Below are 16,399 nucleotides of genomic sequence, written 5' to 3' on the forward strand. Positions count from 1 at the left end.
CTACTCCAGTATTTGAGCATGACTTCAACTTGAGTGACAAATCTCAAGGTGGAGTAAAAGGACATTTTTGTATTGTGTTACCTGGGTAGTCTGTACACATGGATTTATTTGCTCAATATAATGTCTGGGCATACATAATATAATGTAGGGTATTTTTTGGTTTTCTGCATGATATTGTTATGGCAGAATTTGACCGTACTTAGTCACTTCCCTGGGACCTGATCCATGTGAAATGGAACATGTAAGATGGAACTAAGTGGATAAGAGTTTCTGTCACCTGAAAGATGTCACCAGACAAGTTTCATGCAGTGGTGCACACATCTAGCAGGCTACAGGCTGTGAGAGCTAAAAGATATAACCTGTTCCAACCTTATGAACTTCCAGCCTTATGAATTATTCTCCTCTATGCCCTCTCTCCCTTTGTACCTTGTTGTTGGTGCAAGGTACTACGTTGTCTACTTCTATTCTGGAAAAAATATTAGGTACTTACAAAATAGTTTTCTCCCTGATAATTATTATAAGATTAAATTATTTTGGACTTTTTGCAAGCAGATCCTGAACACAACATCAAAAGCTCACAGGCCCTTCTGGTTTTTCCACCTAGCAAAGAGAGATGATGCAAAGGGAAATTTAACATGTTTTCTCTTATTCAGAACTTTATGCTATCAAATATATGCTGAAGCATTTGCCAGTTTACAGAGACCTAGAGGATCTTTTATGCTGTATGGTAGCTGGAAAGCCAGTCTTCAGCTTGCTGGCCCTGCACTGAGCTTCTCTCTTGAATCACAGGGATCAAGATCCTGCCCTGAAGTCCCTGGAGCAGAGTTGCATCCCCCAACTTTGCGGGGGGTGTGTGTGTCTGTGTAACTCAGCTGCTAATCCAGCTATGTGAGCAGGCACAGTTCCCATGAAGGCATATACTGGAAGACATTTTAGCTTTCCTAAATTAGATTTATTTTTTAAATAAATCAGACTCCTGGCATATACCATGGGCTTTTTCCTAAACCAATTTGGTAACTGGGGCAATTTGAAGAACTAATTTCAGTTCTTATCTGGTTGTGAAAGATTTGATGGTTTCATGCCATTAGATTTTATCTCTGGATGATAGTTCATATATACATTCACCACATATGTGTTCTGCCATTTGGAATTAAACGCTTAAATACTTTTTAAAAAATCTTCACATTAGCCCTAACTGGCACAGAGTCATGTCCTGTCCTTCCTCCTGTTTCAGAAATGGCTACCTACAGGAGCTGTTCAATTTTATAGCTTTCTGATACATATGCTTTTCAATAGGTGGTTCTTAATATGTGCGTAGTGTTAAATTTCATCAAATAATCAAACTTTTTAGGTGTAGTAGATCAAATTTTGTCCTGAAGAGCCTCCAGTGGTGGGAAACATGAGTGCTGAAGAATGAAAAACAGCCCCCAACATAAAGTGTATTTTCAAAATGAGATCATCATAGTATTTAAAAAAATCTGGTCTTGCAACTTATACTTTTCAAAGACAAATCTAGACAAGTTTCAGCTGAACAGTTTAGAAGAGAAACTTCTTTGTCTGAATGTGGACTGCATGCAATTTCTGACAGGTTTATACTGAGATTTCTAAGTACTCACAAAGGTAGTTTGAACATATTACTGTGAATTCTTACACAGTAATTACAAGCTTCAGTTTCTAGGTGGTTTTATTGAATTAGGTGGATTTAGTTACACAGATGAATTTAAAGAACTGTTCTTAAAATAGATTTTATTCTGTGATCCATAGAAATAAACAGATAATCCTTGGGACACAATAGGTATATTTAGTGACTCTGTAATGTAAAATATATTTCCTCCTATAGGTGCTTTTAAAAAATGATCTAACATAAAATCTACTAAGGCCTTTCTTTGAGACATTTTAAGATGCTAGTACATGTAATGTAACATGGCAGTAGACAAAGCATTTCAAATAAACACACAAAACCAACCCGTGGTGTGTAGAAAGTTCACTGCGTTAACGTATGCTAAATTGATTGAGATAAAACTCTCATTGTCCATTAATGATTGAGCTTTTCTATGAAATTGCACCATTTCCCCTTTAAAATGATATTTTGTAATTGTAAACTTCCCAGTTTTTGATAAAAATAGTATGAATATTCTTTCTGCTATCATGAAAATCCTATTAATTTTGCTTCATACCTTTCAAAAGCATGAAGAATTGTACTTGGTGTTTGAATCTAGGTTAATGACAGCTGACAAAGTAAATGACCGTTCCTAAAATATAGATATTTTGAAAGTACTTTGATTTTTTTTTTCTGTCTAATGTGTAAACTGATACTATTACTTTACTTTGAGTCATCCTTTTCTTTGTTCTTTGAGAAATTACATTGAAGTTGTTTATTCACTAACTGTACTGTACCGTGATGTGACTAAGAAATTAGAAGCAATCACATTTATAAACCAGATTTTAGTAATGCAAATTAAATTTTCTAAATTACAAACATGAATTAAGTTATGGCTTCTGAATGCATAACATGATCACTAGACTTATGTGCAAAATAGAAGTAGAAAAGATGTCCTAAGGCCCACTGAAGAATTGTAACCAGAACTACGTTATTGATACCTGAAACAAAGCTATTAAAGGGAGATGCTTGGATATACTTTTCATTATATTATTATGCTTCACAGATCCTGAAGCATTTATTTTTGTGCAGTTAAGCGAGAAGTGTCACCATTTTTTTTGTTTTTTTAAAATCTTTTTCATGAGAGATGTATTTGTGTTTATCTGAACTTAGCACCAGAGAAATGATGTCAATAGGGGTTAGTTTAGACTTTTTAAGTCCCAGAATACTTGTGTCAAAGACTAGATCAGATCCTCTCCTGGTGGTGATGCGAATGGTGAGGCCACAACTATTTGTAACAAGTTCTTCAGAGAGTGTTAACAGCAGTCTGAGAGCCTGCAGTGAAAGAAAGAAAGGGGAAGATATTACTAAAGGTTTTTGTGGATTTTGAAGAAGAGTGGGAGTGTTTCTTGCCAAGGCTGAAAAATACAAACTATGAAGAGGTAGCTCTTAACTTGAACTGTGTATATATTTGTGCTTTTCTTCCTCTGTGTATTTCTGATCTTGAAGAAGTTGTAGATATTGTAGGGCATTCTTTCCTAGCTTTTTAATGGACAGTACAAAAGAAGAGAGTTTCTTTTTAACTATTTAGAAGGTTCCCTAAAGGTTCAAGGACACTTTCTATGACCAAGAAAAGATTCCCCAAACTGAAATAAAAATACTTTCTAGTAGTCATTAAAAAATCAACCTAAACTGAACTCTAAAAAGCTTTTGTCCTCCAGACTACACTCAGCTGAGTGTCAAGTTTCAAGCATTGGAGTACCTATTTGGGAAATGGTCACTACTTGGATTTACAGAGGTATTAGATGCCTTGAGGTAATTCGTGATCAAAGTTGAGAAGTTTAGGGCAGATAAGTGCATAAACTTCAACGTTTCACTAGAATACTAGTTGTCCTTGAAAATCTGATGTACAGTACAGGTAGAGGTGGTGTGGAGTTCTTACTGGAAGTTAGTTTTAGCTTATTGCAAACACTCTGAATATCCTTGTGTGTCTGTCGCAGTCACAAGTGACTGATAGGGAAAGTTTTCAGAGTTACCTGACTGACAAAACACTGAATTTTCATTTTAATGACGCGTATCTCCAGATACTACAGCAAATTAAAGCGCACGAGGTATTGTTTTCATTTGAAGTCTCTGCAGGTCAGTTTTAAGTATCTACTTTTTCACAAGTACCAGCCGATTGTCTCTGCCCATCTAAGGACTTTTGGAAGCAGTGTAGCTGCCACAGCAGAAATCTTCCAGTAAATATTAGTGGGATCAAATCCCTGGACAGTAGTGGTTGAAAGGCCTGGGGTGAATTTCATGGTGGGGAGAAAACACCTGTGAGAAATAACAGCTGGTTTCTTTAGAATTTCCTCTCTAATATTATGTTATTAGTAAGATGATTAAAGTAGCTAGCACTGCCAGTACTAAGTGAAGCTCAAAGATTTCTGATACTTGCCATGAAACTTCAGTAACACTTCTTTTTTTCTTTCTTATTGCAGTCAGCAACTGTTTCTGATGGAGGTAAGCTGAAGCTTGTTTTTACTTTATAATGAAAAGTAATCAATTTTCCACATTAAGCAACATAATATGTGGTAAATTATGTGATATATTACAAGATGTGAGTCCAAGGTGGTGCAGAGCTCTGCGACTGCTTTGGGAACTGTGCCAGTGAAAATATTGCAGGGTTATGTTCACATACTTTCACTGGTTTATTTGCATAATATTTTTTTATGGTACATTTATATATGCACGTTTTTATTATAACTAGGCTTCTTCATTCATAATAATGAAGAGGCAGAGCTGGTAGACTTCTGTGTAATTGGATGGTAGATAAAATCTCATTCTCTGTTTTATTGTCCTTTACATACCTCTTTTGTTTTTGAAGAGCTGTTCTGGCTTCTAAGTTGTAAGCTGTGTTGGTACATTTGTTGAGGTTGAACTTTGTTAAGTGTGATTCTTTTTGAGAAGGGGGTAAGTAATTTGATATTTGTAAAATCCCAGCATGGAGCTTTTGCACTTCTGGAGTACTTCTAAGTAAACTCCTCTTTATTGCACATAAGCTTGTTTGTTTTGATTTTAACATGCCTTTAATGTTTTAAAGGATGTCCACTCTTTGTTAAACATTAGAAGACAATTTTTCTGAAGCTTTGAAGTTAATTGAAACAGTTTAAAAATGCTTCCTTAATGGAATGAAGGAATTTTTATAGTTCAGGGTATACAGGAGATGGCTTTTCTCCTTGTCTTCTCTGGCAGGACTTGGTTCACTTGAGCCTGCAGAGAAACTCACATATTTTTGCATTTGCTATTCTTTGACAACATTACAAGACAATTTTATTAAATAGAAAGGGCAAAAGGGAACAAGCTGTGTTGCTGTAATCAGTGCAGTGAAATTGGAAAAAATATTTGGAATGCTAAGGATAATTTTTTTAAATTACATGCAAATGTAAATGAAAATTAGCAATACTGTTTACAAAACTTCTTCATGTCCTAATTTCCGATTCCTTGCAAGACTAAAACTGCACTTGAGAAAAACATTACTGTTTTGGTCCTTTTGCTAGAGCCATTTTCCAGTGGCTTTGTCAGGCATTTTCCTTCTCTACTGCTGACACAGTCTAATGCTTTACTGTACTTCTGTCTGGATGAGAAGATAGACTCTGTGTTCTATCTCTCTTGTCTGCAAAGTGACAAAACAACAAAACAGAAAATAATAGTGTTTGTTCCACTTTCTATTTCTAAAATGTAGCCTGTGTTTTTCTGGGAAAAATACTTTTTTTTTTCCCCCCTGCACGTTACCTGCTTGATATAAAAATCAAAACAGACCACAGACTTTTTGTTTGTGTATATAGTTGCTGAGGACCAAAAGTTTGATTGATCTTTTTTTGGGTAAAATGCAATGTACTTGTGTCTTGTCTCAGGGTTCTTGTTCTATGTTAATGAAAGTTATTTTGGTGCTTATCCAAACTTTGAAATTCCTGTGATAGTACTCATACAATAATAATTTCAATCTTTTTGTCCTTCCAGCTGAAAATTTATTTTAAAATTCCACTTATTTTCAGTTCTTCCAATATGACTTTTGTATGTTATTCCAAATCTGTAGGTAACCATTTTCACAATTAATTCTATACAGTTTTTTGAACTCATGAAATCTAAGGGCTGTGTAAGGTCGCAGAGGTAAAAGAGCAGCCAAGAAGCTATGTGCAATTTTCTGCTGAGTTGTATTCCGTATTTTTTCAGCTACTTCAGAATTTAATATGAACTCTCTTTTTCATTGTTAAATGGTTCTTAAGAAGGGGTATAATTTGTGTGAAAACTGGTAGTTGAACTATATTGGATAATATTGAATCAATGCTTAAATACCCTGGTAGTGGGTTGGAAAAATAGGAGCCAGAGAGACTGTAACCAGAAAAAGTGAAATTAAATAAATTCCTAATTCATTTTGAGCTGCATGGAGTAAAAAGTTCTGATTCATGTGTGAATTACATTTTCTAGCTTTTACTTTCATTGAATATGTCACAGCACTGAAATTTTTTCAGTTTTCCTTAAACTCACTAATACATAAATAGATCCACAGACAGAGACATTTTAGGATATGTCTAGTTTAAAGAAATTTTCACCAGTGTAACTGTTAGTACAGCACTGCATACTTCCTATCCTAGACTAAATCTTTATCATCCAAGAATCACAGAATGATTTGGGTTGGAAGGACCATAAAGGTCAACTTGTTCCAGCTCCCTTGCCATCCAAGCTGGCCTTGACACTTCCAGGGATGGGACATCTACAGTTTCTCTGAGCAACCTGTTCCAATGGTATCAGCACTGTCAGTGAAAAATTTGTTATATCTAATCTAAATCTACCCTCCTTCATTTTAAAGCCATTACCCTTTGTATACTCTTGTCAGAAGTCCCTCTCCAGCTCTCTCTTAGCCCCCTTTAGGTACTGGAAGGTACTCTGAGGTCTCTCCAGAACCTTCTCTTCTGCTTTGTATTACTAATTAATATTAGTGTTTGTACATATTGACTAGATACTATAAATACTGTTGTTAACCTTTAGTTTGGGAAGAAAATTCATGTGTAAAAAGCAGTTATATGTTTATATACATCCCTTCAGTATGGTGGGAGGCACAACAGTTCTCTGTATGTTTTCTTTCCAAAGTCAATGAAGCTTTATGTCATATGGCTTTTATTATGTTAGTGCCTGGCCCTGGAAACCATCTACCCCTTGTTTTGTTTATTTTATATTTTACATCCTAGCTTGTGCAAGGCCGGGTTATTCCTATCTGCCAAAACTCTGCACTTGGGCATTTCAAGATAGGAAACGTGTAAATTAGCATTGTTTCTAGACGTGCTGACCAGTGGCAGCTCTTAACTGTAATTGATTTGTGTAATGAATTGCAGGCAATCAGAATGCAAACTGTAATAATGTTTAGATGCAAGATTACTGCTGTAGATCAACTGATCTGCAGCACCTATGCTCTAGGAGTACAGGAACCATTTTATGTTACTACAGCGACCTGTAATTAGCAGGTTTCTCTTCCCACCTCAGAAACTGTCCTTTGCTGCTGCCTGTGGGAGCAGTGGGAGTGTGTACACAGCATGCAGGCTGTGCCTGATGATTTGAGCACTGTGCCATCTGAACTGTCACGGGGATGATCAATAGTCTCCAGCTAATGTCTGACTTTGCTATTTATACCTGGATGGCACTTTAGAAAAGGAAAACCTTAAGGTCCAAAGATCTATAACAGAAGTGCCGTCATCATTCATCTCCCAGACAGAGAGGGTGAGGTATCTGAGCTAGTGAGAATGTCCGAGTCAGTTCTTACCTGCTATTCCCTGCAGAGATCAGTTCCACAAAGCTGGAGTCTGTTATTTCCAAATACTTCAGCCTAACAGGTATTATATGCACATCTTTTTGATGCTACTTTGCTGTAGTTTCTGCTGATTTTTGCTTTTAATGTTCATCACTTGGAAAGAATTTTCATAAGGCAAAATGTTTCTAAAGACCTTTTTTGAAAGGAATCTGATGTTTGCAGTAATAAATAATGTAAAACTGTATTTTAAAAAGTAACTGAAGGTAAGGCAAAAAATTCGCAATTAAGTACAAAATAAAACACTGTTTATGCTTTTTACACTATAGATACAGATGGATTATTTCCTTTAACAGGTATGTGACTTATTTGTCAGTTCTGCTGGTGGTGCATGCTCACTGTAGCTGTGTTCCACTGTAGCATAAATAATTCAAGTTCCTTTAGCAGCAGTGGCAAAAGGTCTTTATTTTAAATTATTTATGTAGCACTTTATAATGCTTTGTGTTAAGTATACTATTGCTTCCCCCTGCTTGAAGCCACGAGGGTAAGGAATCAATTTGTTTAGAATGGTGTTAGAGGCTACCAGGAATTGCTGTGGGGAAATGCATTAGCGTCCCTCATCCCAAAATTGCAGAGGAACAATGTGCTGTACAGTCAGACTAATCTACACCCAATGGGTTCTGGAACATTTCAGCTGAACTTGGTATGGATTCAGAAGGATGGCTTTCAGTGAAGGGCTTGAAGTATTTGATTAAGTGGCACCACAGTGGTTCTTATCAGCTTTATCCAGGTAATGTATTTGGTGATTAACTAACTAGAATATCTTAATAATATGATTGTATGTTCCGATGATTACAAGGAATATGCTTAGCTTCTCACAACAATAAAAAGTATTTGGTTTGTAGGCTGAAAAATGTATACAAAATACATACAAATTAGCCTTCATTAATTGTATTCGGGCTTATGGCATTATATTATCTAAACCAAAACTTCTGAAGCCATCTTACCCTGAATACTTTCACAATTTAGTTGATTAAATGCCTGTATTTTCTTGCATAATTCTGTTTTTGTAAAATAAATAAAACCAAGACCCTCTGTGGAATGTGTAAACACAAAAGGTGCAAAATACTGGGTTTTGAGGATTTTTTAGATAGCACTCTGTGTCAGTTCTGTATTTCCAAAAGGCAATAAATGAAACGGAATGAGTTTGCACTCAAAGTAGTTTTTCCTCACTAGGTATCGTTGCTTTCAAGCAGAAGAAAAATAAAGTTAGGTCCCTGGGATTTGGAATGTTTGAGCAAGGAGCCTCCTTTTACAGGTAATGCAAGATGAGTTGGTGGTTCTGACAGGCACGACAAATGAAGGCAGACATTTGGAAAGTTCACAGCACTGCTGTTGTCCATGTTATCCATGCAGAGCTGGGATTTTTCACATTAAATTCCTCTGGCAACCTGAGATTCCCAATTGCTCATTTTGTTTTTTAAAATACTTTATGAGGAGGAGGAGTAGTAGTTCACTTTGCACAACAGCCCTGTGGTGAGAACGTTTGAGGCGGGAGTCAGGACTCTGTGTTTCCTCTGATGATCATCACAGAGGGCTCATTAGATGAAATATGTGACCCAGTTGGAAAGTTTCTCCATTCCTGCTTTCTAAGGTGGGCTGTGTGTACCTAGGAATGCATGACCTGTGAGAGTCAGGAAACCTGATGCTGAAGTCTTACATTGGAAACATTCCTCTGAAAGAGGAGTGGAGCAGGAGTTACAGCTTATACAGTCTTCATTTAAGTGTGATTTGGATAAATTGGGTACTAATGTTAGAGTAAGGGAGGTTTTTTTCCTTCCATCTGACTTTTTCTCTGGTTCTAAATGGTATATCTGCACTAGGCTGTAACTGTTTAAATTGCAACTGATGATCTGGGTGGTAAAAGAAACTAGAATAACCAAGCCTTTTCTGGGAAACAACCTTGGTCTGTATTGTTTTCAGGTTGACAGGTGCCACAGCAGAAAGCTCTACAGATTTTAAAAGCAAACTGACTGAATTTTTTCATTAAGGGAAACCAAAGCTGTGTCAGGGTTAAGTATAAATTATAATGGTTCTTTTTGAAAAAAATCTGCATTACCTAAATTAAATCTAGCAGAACAGACAGTTTACTGGGAATGAGTAATCCCTTAATACTGTGTTAACACATTGGAGAACCTGTGCCAGTAGCTCTTTGGTTGTTGGAAATAGAGTCTTATTTTGGTTCATTTGTTTTCATGGGATCTCCAGAGTCAGCAGCGTATCAGACGAGGGAGAACCCAGTAGTTTAGAGGAGTGTAACTCTGAGGAGCTGGAGAGAGCAGGCAGCTGGTAGCAATTAAAGGTAGTTAGCAGTTACCACTGGTGTAAACACTGGAGGCTGTAATTGCAGCTTGGTTTCCCTGCTGCCATAGGGAAATTGAATGCCTGCCACTGGGAGGGAGGTGAGGCTGACTGGCTGATGATTGCTGTGCCTGCCACTTCCCAATTCCTTCTGAGTCCTAAGGCACTGTGACTCCAGGACTGAGAGTTGTGCTCTTGGTGTGCCTGCTCCCTAATTTCTCTCTGTCAGTCAAGTAGGTTTCAGGGGTTTGGTATGTGGGATGAGTTTGGCTTTCTGACTCCGCCTGAAAGGAACAAGGAAATTTTCATCGTTCATCACTGGAGAACACTGGGGATTGAACCCTCCAGGAGTGAGGCAGTATCTGAAACTGTTCCAGATCTATCAAGAAGTGGGTGTCTGTTTGTATCCTGGACTGTAAAATAGAACATATCCACCTGCAGAGTTAAAGCAAAATACTTCAGATAATAAATTTAGATATCATTCTCTTCAGATTCACATTAGCTTCTTTCACAATAGTTTCACTGTGGTGACAGGTATTCTCTAATGAAGTTAACAGTTGACTTGGTTATGCTCTTAGATACGTTTTAAAGGAAAAAGTGAATATTTCTGTAAGAAAATTTGGCATTATTTGCTGAATGTTTGCAATTAGCTTTGATTAATATGGTCATTAGGCAAAGAAAATGATGTATATACCTGTTTTGTTACTAGTTTCCTTAAGTATTATCCTTGTTGAAAATACAGTTACATTTTGTTTTTCCCTAATCTTTTTCTGTGTCTTTGTCTTACTTGTTTTATTTTTGTCTTAAAAGATAGCTTTACTTACAGAAACTCAGAGTAGTTAACTATTACATCTTAGTGAGTATTTCTGAGCTAAAAATAAATTTTAAAATGAAGTTTCAGAACTTTAAGAAAATTTTTTTTCTTGTCTTTACAACTATCTTCATAACTTTTTCCTATGCTTATAGCAGTTTTTGAATGGTGCCTTTTTCCAAAGCTCTTACTTCCAGGGAGGAACAGCAGTGTTTTGTAATGTGAAGTTTAGAAGTGCAAAGTGCTTTCAAATACTTCTAACATAAAAGGAGACCCTGGGGTACCTCATAAAGTAGGGTATTTTTGGTGAAATTACTCATTTCTTTAGTTAGTCCAAGTGATTAACTGAGGAAAATCATAAAAACGTCCCTGTGAAGCGTAGTCCATTTCTGACTGGTTGTGAATTCAGTTTTCTCAAACAGATTGCATTCCTAGTGAGCTACATACTTTTTCATTTGGCATAAAATTGATGAATATACTATCTATTTAATTTGAGGGTATTATTTTCTCACATCTGTTACTTCAAATTTTTCAAATAATTGAATGTCTGTGATTTTTTTCGTCCCTTCATCACAGAATCTCACTCAGTTTGGCATCTTTCTATGTGCAACACGTCCTGCTTGAAGCAGGGAGATCAGACTAGGTAGCTCAGGCTTTAGTTGTGTCTTCACAATGAATTAAACCTTCTATCACCTCTGTGAAGTGTATAGCTGTGAGTTCAGCATTGCCAGTTTTACATTTGTGTACACTGGGAGGTGGTGGAAGGACCATTCTACAAAAGGGTGTGCAAGAAGTAAATGACAAATCTGTGAGTGAATAGAACCCTATTGTAAGCAGTTCCTTCTCTTACTTAGAGCAGCCATTTCTTTCCCCTTTCTACTTCTGTGAACAAATGGTCACTTTGAGATTTTTTGGGTGTGCATATTTCATTTACTAACATGTGACAAAGATGATCTGGGGTTAATACTTGAAATTGTTAGGCTGCTACACAAGGAGTTTTTTGTGTTTCCCTGAATTCTCTGTGGGTTCTTGGTAATTTGTTTTTCAGAATACAAAATCACTTCTGTTTTTTCAAGATCTAAAGAATCTGGTAATTTCTCATCTTGAAGTTTCTAGATGATTCCATTATGTTGGCTGGAATCTGGAAGGGATCCCTATTTTTATCAGAAACCATGATAAATTGAGGATCTATGGTTTGATGCCTCTATTTCCTGTGGGTGAGGAAGGCGTCCCTTACTAGCTCATTTTCCTTAATGTTCTTTTCCACAATTGACTCCTTTCCTAAATTTTCAGTATAAACAGGAATCTTGTATTTCCATGTAAAATTTCACAGATTTTCTGTCTCTACCAGTTGAAGTGTGTATGAAATTTTGCTGTCTCCTATCACCAAGTAGGTTTTTGCCCACATTCTGGTGAACGGTGGGTTCTTGAACATCAACTTACCTTGGGTAATCTTATGAAGGTGTGCAGTCCGTAGGGTGAGAAATATCAACAGGAAAATGTGTTTTATTTTGTGGAACAATAAAAAAGATTTTGTTTTGGGCCTGCCCCTTTTGCTTCTGTCAGAGGACTGCTTTTAAGACACTCATTTAATTTTCTTTGCAGTAGAACAGAAGAAACTTGAGCGGTGTTTGGGGTGTTTTTTTTCTATGCAGGTGCTCTTAATAAAAATGGAGAGGGATATTTAGATACCTGCACCACTGTGAGCTTGAGCAGGAGGTGTGATAAGTAAACAATGTTGAAGAGTAAAAGTGACTACTACTTTGTTGACAGATTTAATTTCCTTTATTAACAGAGCTGAATAGCGCTGAATTGAAGGACTGCATCAGTGAAAACAGCCTCAGCAGCAATGCCAGCCTTCCCAGTGTGCAGAGCTGCCGGCGACTGCGAGAAAGGAGAGTTGCAAGCTGGGCTGTTTCCTTTGAGCGTCTTCTTCAGGATTCTGTTGGTGTTAAATATTTTTCGGTAAGTTTTGAGGGACAGCAAGAGGCTTTCCAAAATACCCGATACTGCCACAGTAATTTTCCTGTATTTTCTTGTATTTTCTTGATGCTATCCATGCACAGGACAAGAGACAGGAGTTCACTCATGCTCAGTTGTTATATGAGTATGTTTCTGAGTTTACACGGGTTCACAGTTGAGTAAGAGTTCATAGTAATGTACAGATTGCCATGCATTTCTGCACAGCAGAAGTTCAGGTGAAAATGGAAGCTATATTTGGCTTTGTCTTTTTCATTTCAGAAAGCTTCCCCATTTTGTAAAATGCCGTTTTGTAGCCTTTGTACAAGAAGAAGGAAGTACTTTTGGTAGTTTCCTAAGAATGGGTCATTATTCACATCTATCTCCACTGAAACGTTGGAAGCGACCTAGAAGATTTTTTTCAATGATAGAGCGGCTTATTTTCCTGAAAAAGGTTTTTAGAAATACGTTTTGGAAGTAGTTATGGTAGCTAAGAGTAGCGTATGGTTAAAGCTGCAACATGAAGGAATGATGTTGAGTATTTGCAAAGCATAAATACTTTGCAATACATAAATACTGTTCTGCACAGCACATTTATGGAGCTGTAAATAGCATCATCTCTATTTTGCATGCAAGGAAACTGAGGGTATATACTTTTGCTTTGCTGCACTGAGAGTATGTTGCTGATTCTGAATGTGTTACACAGGGACAGTTTGTGCTGCCCAAGTAATTTTCACAATGAGAATATAAGGAAACCTGTGGTGTAGGAGAGGTAGATTATTGGAATCTGCAGTAACTCAGACTCTTTTGCTTGATACAAAAGTATTAAGATATCACAATGGTTAATAAACAGACTTTCATGTTAACTGGTAAGGGGAACCCAAAACCCCACATTTACAGCGAACATCTATTTGAGGAAACAGAGAAGAGGAAAACAAAATAATGCATCTTGGATATTATGTTCTCTGGTTTAGCAGAGTAGCCTGAGAGTTATTAGCATTTCTGCTTTAATACTGAGACTTCTTGTCAGGCTGAAAGGAAAAATTCTGATCTGATATTAGAGTCCGTCTGAAAAATGACATAATTTGTGTGCCTGCTACTGAAAACTCAGTTGACTTTTCTAATTACTTGTAAATGTTCAGTACACTTAGAAAATTGCTGCATTAATTTTTCACTGTCATGTTAGTTCAAAACTTACATTAAAAATATAAAAACTAGTTCATATCATTTTAATAAATTTTCAGATTAAAAGGTGAAAGGTACTTTCATTTCAGCAAAAGCCAACCTCAGATATTCTGAAAGTTTTACTTTTCCCCCCATTTTATTCTAATTAGAACTTCTTTTTATAAACACTGCAAAAGTGCATGTGTTAAAGAAATACCCACTTTAAAAAACAATTAGGGAATGTTAAAGTTTATTGTGTGCACCACCATTTTCTTGAGGCCCAGGAGATTTCCAGAACCACTGCTTAGATTTATTTGCAACCTGGTTGTCATAACACTGTGCAGTTACAGATTGCTGCCAGTATCCAAGAACATTGAGGCACCAGCATTTAAATCATGGTTTCATAGTAAGTGTCTTGGTGCATTTGTGATCCAGCCTCTGCCTTTCCTGAGGACAGCTTTGTCACAGAGCAGGAATTACTCTGTAAGAAGGAGAGATTTTGCATGTTTTCCAAATACTCACACTTTGCATAAGAGCTGCTGCTTAGAGCAGTCAGCCAGGAGGTGAGAGTGCTGTTTGCAGGTTCCCCCACTGAAGGCATTCAGACCAACCTCTCCAGCTTCCCAGCCATGGGTGACTGCTGAGCAGCCTGATGTTCCAGCTGGGGCACCACTTGGCCTTCCTGGTGAAGCTGTGTTGTTGGACAGCCAGCTGTGCCCAAATCCTGTGGCCACAAGGAAGCAAGTGGGAGATGGACTCTAGATTCACAGGGAATGTGCCAGGGGAGAAGTAGGCAGTTTTGTTCCAGTTCCTGTTCACTAATTTGATTCTCTTTTAATATGTGATTACACGTAAAATGCAGAAATGTCCCCTGACTACTCTCTGGATTGTCTTTTGTGCGTTTGGTGTCTCAGCTGATGCCTCTGAGGAGCTTTAAATTCAGAGCTTGCTTGGGCATTTAGATTCCCTGTATGCTGGTTTATCTCAATTGCTTTCTTACAGCTGGACTCCCTAAACTCTATGTAAATCTGAAAAGCACAAATAAGCTAAAGTTTATTTCTGTGGAGGTTCTTCTTACACAGCTTTCTGAGGCTGCCTTGTATTGTAAGGAAGCTTCAGTGATACACCATGTGACAACTGAGTAAAGGTTGTGGTGGATCAAATTATTTTTTTATATCTTTATTTTTCCCCTGATGGTTAAAATGCTTTTAAGATGCAGAGAGAATATTGAATTATACAGATTTGAATATGGGACAGTTTGTGCTTGTAGAGTTTTCCAACTGAATTGGTACCAGTCTTCATTTGGACTTTAGAATCCTGTAATATAAATGTCCTGATTATTGTGTATTGTACTGGGAGATATATTTTTTTCCTCTTAGTGAGTATTTTCCAAAGAGATACCATGCAACCACATCAGCGTACACTGATAAAAGATTTTTCTTTTGTAGTTGCTATGTGATGCAGAGAGATACCGTAATGAATCCAGAACTGATTATGGGCATTGCTTGATAAACATCTGCTCTGTTACCAGTGGAACTGCAATTAAAGACAGTTTACAGTGTCATTTTTAAATGTAGTTTATAAATTATTTAAATTTTTATTAAAAGTTTACTCACTAGTTTATGCACTACTTAGCATGACATTTCAAACTTTGTACTTGCAAATGATTTGATTGTAACTTGATGGATTCTTCTCAGTTATATACATTTAAAAAACACGAGAAAGAGGGGAAGCACTACATATGTATTGGACATACATTGATTTTTACTGTAGAAGAAAACTGGACTGTGAGACTGATTGAAAAGTTACCTTTTTGCAAACTTTCTGAGCATTATAAATATGTTGTTTAAGCTGGCAAGTGACTTTTCTTTGAGACATTTATTTATTTGCTTTTTTTCCCCCTAGGAATTTCTACGGAAAGAATTTAGTGAAGAAAATATTTTGTTTTGGCAGGCCTGTGAATATTTTAACCATGTACCTGCACACGATAAAAAAGAGGTAAGTCAATGTTGTATTCCAGTACATTGCATTGCTTCTTCAAAAATTATTACTCCTTCCAGGTTATAGAAATTAATGGAGCTGTGCTTGGTCTTCATACTGTGACGTCACTAAAATAGGGTTGGATGACCTAAATTTAAGATGCTGGGTGTATTTGAACTGCAGCAGAGTGCAGAGGAAGCTCTGTAAGAATGAGGTAAGGTATCCTGGATGTTGGAAATGGCCAGCAGTGGTAGCCCAGTGCATGGAAGTGCAGAGCAAGTTAATTGAACGTGTCAAGGAGAGGCCTCTTACACTCTTTTAGGTAGACTGCCTCCACCAACCAAGATTGTGTTTCTAAGTAACTTAGATTATCTGCTGCTCTAAGTGTAGTGCTCTCACGTTTGTTCACAAATTATGAGAATCTCCATCTCATTCTTTTGAGGGAATTGGTCAGGCAGTTTGGGTGAATATTGAGCTTTGTACAGGTTGGCAACACTTCTGTCTACACCACAGCCAAATCTAGTCAGGTTTATGTGGTGGAAACAGTTTAATCTTCCAAGTCTCTCTTAACTCCTTTGTCTACTAATGAGGTTTTTTTCTCCTACTTTCTTCTGTCTTCAAACAATGTATTTTCTGAACACCACCCTTAAGGGCTGTGGGCTCAGCTTGGTGGGTTTTTCATTATTTTTGTGATGTGGGTGTTTCAGAGTAAACAAGTTAAAAATGAGTGATTGTG

General features: G+C 37.0%; 1 protein-coding gene across 8 annotated transcripts in view; it reads left to right on the forward strand.

Moving 5' to 3' along the window:
- RGS12 (regulator of G protein signaling 12) overlaps window positions 1-16,399 on the forward strand; it is a 90,770-nt gene that overhangs the window by 37,570 nt on the left and 36,801 nt on the right. For all 8 annotated transcript variants that reach the window (XM_032108014.1, XM_032108006.1, XM_032108008.1 and 5 more), the window contains 3 exons: window positions 4,084-4,105; window positions 12,356-12,525; window positions 15,589-15,681. In XM_032108014.1, the coding sequence (XP_031963905.1) occupies window positions 4,084-4,105; window positions 12,356-12,525; window positions 15,589-15,681 (285 nt within the window). The remainder of the gene's footprint in view (window positions 1-4,083; window positions 4,106-12,355; window positions 12,526-15,588; window positions 15,682-16,399) is intronic.

This window comes from Corvus moneduloides, chromosome 5 (assembly GCF_009650955.1).
Source record: "Corvus moneduloides isolate bCorMon1 chromosome 5, bCorMon1.pri, whole genome shotgun sequence".
Lineage (NCBI taxonomy): Eukaryota > Metazoa > Chordata > Aves > Passeriformes > Corvidae > Corvus > Corvus moneduloides.